Raw genomic sequence first — 6587 nt, forward strand, 5'->3', positions numbered from 1 at the left:
ACAGAACCTGTGGTTAACGGTCAGAGCCCAGGTCTGACAGAACCTGTGGTTAACGGTCAGAGCCCAGGTCTGACAGAACCTGTGGTTAACGGTCAGAGCCCAGGTCTGACAGAACCTGTGGTTAACGGTCAGAGCCCAGGTCTGACAGAACCTGTGATTAACGGTCAGAGCCCAGGTCTGACAGAACCTGTGGTTAACAGTCAGAGCCCAGGTCTGACAGAACCTGTGATTAACGGTCAGAACCCAGGTCTGACAGAACCTGTGATTAACGGTCAGAGCCCAGGTCTGACAGAACCTGTGATTAACGATCAGAACCCCGGTCTGACAGAACCTGTGATTAACGGTCAGAACCCAGGTCTGACAGAACCTGTGATTAACGGTCAGAGCCCGTCTACAGGAGTCAACAGACCCTCCTTAGTGGGAGACAGCAGACCCTCCTTAGTGGGAGACAACATACCCTCTTTAGTGGGAGACAGCAGACCCTCCTTCGTGGGAGACAGCAGACCCTCCTTAGTGGGAGACAGCAGACCCTCCTTAGTGGGAGACAGCAGCACCAGGTCATCTGTCTACTGCAGACCCTCCTTAGTAGGAGACAGCAGACCCTCCTTAGTGGGAGACAGCAGACCCTCCTTAGTGGGAGACAGCAGCACCAGGGCATCTGTCTACTGCAGACCCTCCTTAGTAGGAGACAGCAGATCCTCCTTAGTGGGAGACAGCAGCATCAGGTCATCTGTCTACTGCAGACCCTCCTTAGTGGGAGACAGCAGACCCTCCTTAGTGGGAGACAACATACCCTCTTTAGTGGGAGACAACAGACCCTCCTTAGTGGGAGACAGCAGACCCTCCTTAGTGGGAGACAGCAGACCCTCCTTAGTGGGAGACAACAGACTCTCCTTAGTGGGAGACAGCAGACCCTCCTTAGTGGGAGACAGCAGACCCTCCTTAGTGGGAGACAACAGACCCTCCTTAGTGGGAGACAGCAGACCCTCCTTAGTGGGAGACAGCAGCACCAGGTCATCTGTCTACAGCAGACACTTGATTTCAGTGTTGTGTAAGGTGAGACAAGGTGCTGCCATATACTTCTGTTTTTGCCAGTTCATTAATGTCGATGTTAAATAGTATTGGACTTATTGAGCAGCCCTGTTTCACCCTACGTCCCCGAGAGAAGAAGTCTGTTTGCTTGTTGCCAATCTTAACCTCGCAATTTGTTTTTAGTGTACTTTGATTTAATAAAATCCTATGTTTTCCCTCCAATACCACTTTATATTAGTTTATAATAATAAAAATACCTTTGTGCCAAATTGAATCAAATGCTTCTTTGAAGTTGTAATGAACACGATGGGAGCCAGAGAGCTGGTTTAAAGCACAGGGCGCATGATCAGGTGTTTATTAGTAAAGGAACACAGGAGGAGGCATGTAGCTGGGTCAGGGGCAGGTAGCTGGGTCCAGGGGCAGGTAGCTGGGTCCAGAGGCAGGTAGCTGGGTCCAGAGGCAGGTAGCTGGGTCCAGAGGCATGTAGCTGGGTCAGGGGCAGGTAGCTGGGTCCAGGGGCAGGTAGCTGGGTCCAGGGGCAGGTAGCTGGGTCCAGGGGCAGGTAGCTGGGTACAGGGGCAGGTAGCTGGGTACAAGGGCAGGTAACTGGGTACAGGGGCAGGTAGCTGGGTCAGGGGCAGGTAGATGGGTCCAGGGGCAGGTAGCTGGGTCCAGTGGCAGGTAGCTGGGTCAGGGGCAGGTAGCTGGGTCCAGGGGCAGGTAGCTGGGTCCAGGGGCAGGTAGCTGGGTCCAGGGGCAGGTAGCTGGGTCAGGGGCAGGTAGCTGGGTCCAGGGGCAGGTAGCTGGGTCCAGTGGCAGGTAGCTGGGTCAGGGGCAGGTAGCTGGGTCCAGGGGCAGGTAGCTGGGTCCAGGGGCAGGTAGCTGGGTCCAGGGGCAGGTAGCTGGGTCAGGGGCAGGTAGCTGGGTACAGGGGCAGGTAACTGGGTACAGGGGCAGGTAGCTGGGTCCAGGGGCAGGTAGCTGGGTACAGGGGCAGGTAGCTGGGTCCAGGGGCAGGTAGCTGGGTCCAGGGGCATGTAGCTGGGTCAGGGGCAGGTAGCTGGGTCCAGGGGCAGGTAGCTGGGTCCAGGGGCAGGTAGCTGGGTCAGGGGCAGGTAGCTGGGTCCAGGGGCAGGTAGATGGGTCCAGGGTCAGGTAGCTGGGTCCAGGGGCATGTAGCTGGGACTAGGGGCAGATAGCTGGGTCCAGGGGCAGGTAGCTGGGTCAGGGGCAGGTAGCTGGGTCCAGGGGCAGGTAGCTGGGTCCAGGGGCAGGTAGCTGGGTCCAGGGGCAGGTGGCTGGGACCAGGGGCAGGTAGCTGGGTCCAGGGGCATGTAGCTGGTTCCAGGGGCATGTAGCTGGGACCAATGGCAGGTAGCTGGGTCCAGGGGCATGCAGCTGGGTCCAGGGGCATGTAGCTGGGTCCAGGGGCAGGTAGCTGGGTACAGGGGCAGGTAGCTGGGTCAGGGCAGGTAGCTGGGTCAGGGGCAGGTAGCTGGGTCCGGAGGGCTTGGTGGCTGGGTCCAGTGGGTAGCTGGGTCAGGGGCATAAACAGGGTCCAGGGCAGGTAGCTGGGTCCAGACAGGTAGCTGAAGGTCAGGGCAGGGTGGCTGGGTCCAGGGGCAGGTAGCTGGGTACAGGGGCAGGTAACTGGGTACAGGGGCAGGTAGCGGGTCCAGAGACAGGCAGGATGTGCTGGGAGGCAGGTAGCTGAGTCCAGGGGCGAGCAGAAGGTCATAAACAGGGTGAATTTAGCTGGGTCCAGGGACAGGCAGGTCATAAACAGGAGAAGGCAGTAGCTGGGTCCAGGGACAGGCAGAGGTCGCAAACAGGAGGAGGCGGTGGCTGGTCCAGGGGCAGGCAGATAGCTGGGTCCAGGGGCAGGTAGCTGGGTCAGGGGCAGGTAGCTGGGTCCAGGGGCAGGTAGCTGGGTCCAGGGGCAGGTAGCTGGGTCCAGGGGCAGGTGGCTGGGACCAGGGGCAGGTAGCTGGGTCCAGGGGCATGTAGCTGGTTCCAGGGGCATGTAGCTGGGACCAAGGGCAGGTAGCTGGGTCCAGGGGCATGCAGCTGGGTCCAGGGGCATGTAGCTGGGTCCAGGGGCAGGTAGCTGGGTACAGGGGCAGGTAGCTGGGTCCAGGGGCAGGTAGCTGGGTCCAGGGGCAGGTAGCTGGGTCCAGGGGCAGGTAGCTGGGTACAGGGGCAGGTAGCTGGGTCCAGGGGCAGGTAGCTGGGTCCAGGGGCAGGCAGAAGGTCATACACAGGGAGTCCAAAAAGGCAACAGTACAGGCAGGGAAAAGGCTGGTAACGTCGCCTGGGAGATCAGGCAAGAGGTTGATGACAGGAACAACTACGAAACACGGGAGGAATAACATGGACATAAACAGCGCTTCGAATAGAATGTGTACCAAAACAAACAGTACCTCACAGTGACGGGGTGCAAAGAACTGAACTAAACAGTGTGTGATAATGACCTACAGGTGTAGTGAACAGGTGATCAGAATTCAGGTGATTGGGATCTGGAGAGTGAGCTGCGTTCAGGGGACCTACGTGTTTGAGAGTGTGAGCTGGAAAGTGGGCCTGGAGAGTGAGCTGGAAAGTGGGCCTGGAGAGTGAGCTGGAAAGTGGGCCTGGAGAGTGAGCTGGAAAGTGGGCCTGGAGAGTGAGCTGGAAAGTGGGCCTGGAGAGTGAGCTGCATTCAGGGGACCTACGTGTTTGAGAGTGTGAGCTGGAAGCAGATGTTACAGATGTCTACAAAACACGAGTAGATTGTGACTTTGTTCTGGTTTAATTGTTTGTCAATTAAGAGTGTGGAGGTTGGAAATGTGACCTGTTGTACGATCATTTAAAAAGAAGATCCAGCCTGGCTTCTGTTCAGGACGTTGTGTTCCTCAGTGAAATGATCTAGTCTGCTATTTATGATACTGCAGAGAATCTACCCCAATGCCAATTCCTCTGTCATTATTTGGGTCAAATTTGTCTCCATTTTTATAGATTGGTGTGATCAATCCCTGGTTCCAAATATCAGGGAAAATACCTGCAGTGAGGATAATGTTGAAGAGTTTAAGTTTTGCCAATTTGAATTCGTGGTCTGTATATTTGATCATTTCATTTAAAATACCGTCAGCACCACAGGCCTCTTCGGGTTTGAGAGTGCGTCGTTTTTCCAATAATTCTTCTGTAATTGGGGTAGCCACAGGATTCTGATAGTCTTTGACTGCTGATTCAAGGATTTGTTATTTGTCTTGTATATCTTTTTGTTCTGGGCTCTTTGTTATATTGCTGTAGAGGTTTGCAAAGTGATTTCTCCACATATCCCCATCTTGGAGAGCCAATTCCTCATGATGAGGTTTGCAAAGTGATTTCTCCACATATCCCCATCTTGGAGAGCCAATTCCTCATGATGAGGTTTGCAAAGTGATTTCTCCACATATCCCCATCTTGGAGAGCCAATTCATCCTGATGAGGTTTGCAAAGTGATTTCTCCACATATCCCCATATTGGAGAGCCAATTCCTCCTGATGAGGTTTGCAAAGTGATTTCTCCACATATCCCCATCTTGGAGAGCCAATTCCTCATGATGAGGTTTGCTAAGTGATTTCTCCACATATCCCCATCTTGGAGAGCCAATTCCTCATGATGAGGTTTGCTAAGTGATTTCTCCACATATCCCCATCTTGGAGAGCCAATTCCTCATGATGAGGTTTGCTAAGTGATTTCTCCACATATCCCCATCTTGGAGAGCCAATTCCTCATGATGAGGTTTGCTAAGTGATTTCTCCACATATCCCCATCTTGGAGAGCCAATTCCTCATGATGAGGTTTGCAAAGTGATTTCTCCACATATCCCCATCTTGGAGAGCCAATTCCTCATGATGAGGTTTGCAAAGTGATTTCTCCACATATCCCCATCTTGGAGAGCCAATTCCTCATGATGAGGTTTGCAAAGTGATTTCTCCACATATCCCCATCTTGGAGAGCCAATTCCTCATGATGAGGTTTGCAAAGTGATTTCTCCACATATCCCCATCTTGGAGAGCCAATTCCTCATGATGAGGTTTGCTAAGTGATTTCTCCACATATCCCCATCTTGGAGAGCCAATTCCTCATGATGAGGTTTGCAAAGTGATTTCTCCACATATCCCCATCTTGGAGAGCCAATTCCTCATGATGAGGTTTGTTTAATGTATTCCAATTCTCCCAGAAGTGGTTTGATTCTATGGATTCCTCAATTCCATCCAGCTGATTTCCAATGTGCTGTTCCTTTTCTGTTCTTAGGGTGTGTTTGTTTTGCTTCAGTGTTTCCCCAGGTGTATATTGTTGTTGGTTTGTATTGCAGGTGTATATTGTTGTTGGTTTGTTTTGCTTCAGTGTTTCCCCAGGTGTATATTGTTGTTGGTTTGTATTGCTTCAGTGTTTCCCCATACTGTTCTTAGGGTGTGTTTGTTTTGCTTCAGTGTTTCCCCAGGTGTATATTGTTGTTGGTTTGTATTGCTTCAGTGTTTCCCCATACTGTTCTTAGGGTGTGTTTGTTTTGCTTCAGTGTTTCCCCAGGTGTATATTGTTGTTGGTTTGTTTTGCTTCAGTGTTTCCCCATACTGTTCTTAGGGTGTGTTTGTTTTGCTTCAGTGTTTCCCCATACTGTTCTTAGGGTGTGTTTGTATTGCTTCAGCGTTTCCCCATACTGTTCTTAGGGTGTGTTTGTATTGCTTCAGTGTTTCCCCATACTGTTCTTAGGGTGTGTTTGTATTGCTTCAGTGTTTCCCCATACTGTTCTTAGGGTGTGTTTGTTTTGCTTCAGTGTTTCCCCATACTGTTCTTAGGGTGTGTTTGTTTTGCTTCAGTGTTTCCCCATACTGTTCTTAGGGTGTGTTTGTTTTGCTTCAGTGTTTCCCCATACTGTTCTTAGGGTGTGTTTGTTTTGCTTCAGTGTTTCCCCATACTGTTCTTAGGGTGTGTTTGTTTTGCTTCAGTGTTTCCCCATACTGTTCTTAGGGTGTGTTTGTATTGCTTCAGTGTTTCCCCATACTGTTCTCAGGGTGTGTTTGTTTTGCTTCAGTGTTTCCCCATACTGTTCTTAGGGTGTGTTTGTTTTGCTTCAGTGTTTCCCCATACTGTTCTTAGGGTGTGTTTGTTTTGCTTCAGTGTTTCCCCATACTGTTCTTAGGGTGTGTTTGTATTGCTTCAGTGTTTCCCCATACTGTTCTCAGGGTGTGTTTGTTTTGCTTCAGTGTTTCCCCATACTGTTCTTAGGGTGTGTTTGTTTTGCTTCAGTGTTTCCCCATACTGTTCTTAGGGTGTGTTTGTTTTGCTTCAGTGTTTCCCCATACTGTTCTTAGGGTGTGTTTGTATTGCTTCAGTGTTTCCCCATACTGTTCTTAGGGTGTGTTTGTTTTGCTTCAGTGTTTCCCCAGGTGTATATTGTTGTTGGTTTGTATTGCAGGTGTATATTGTTGTTGGTTTGTATTGCTTCAATGTTTCTCCATATTGAAGGTGTATATTGTTGTTGTCTGGTTCTCTGTGTTTTTGATTAGATATATTTCTCAATTTACTTTCTT

General features: G+C 50.9%; 1 protein-coding gene across 1 annotated transcript; it reads right to left on the reverse strand.

Moving 5' to 3' along the window:
- Positions 1-2137: 2137 nt before the first annotated feature.
- On the reverse strand, positions 2138-3115 carry LOC135566252 (coiled-coil domain-containing protein 86-like). The gene has a single exon (XM_065014038.1). The coding sequence runs from the start codon at positions 3113-3115 to the stop codon at positions 2138-2140; it is 978 nt and encodes a 325-aa protein (XP_064870110.1).
- Between the last annotated feature and the right edge of the window lie 3472 nt (positions 3116-6587).

The sequence above is a fragment of the Oncorhynchus nerka genome, unplaced genomic scaffold (genome assembly GCF_034236695.1).
Source record: "Oncorhynchus nerka isolate Pitt River unplaced genomic scaffold, Oner_Uvic_2.0 unplaced_scaffold_6392, whole genome shotgun sequence".
In the NCBI taxonomy this organism is placed as follows: Eukaryota; Metazoa; Chordata; class Actinopteri; order Salmoniformes; family Salmonidae; genus Oncorhynchus; species Oncorhynchus nerka.

Excerpts from the sequence above, each read along its gene's own strand:
- LOC135566252 (XM_065014038.1), bottom strand. The coding sequence starts at position 3,115 with ATGCCCCTGGACCCAGCTGCATGCCCCTGGACCCAGCTACCTGCCCTT.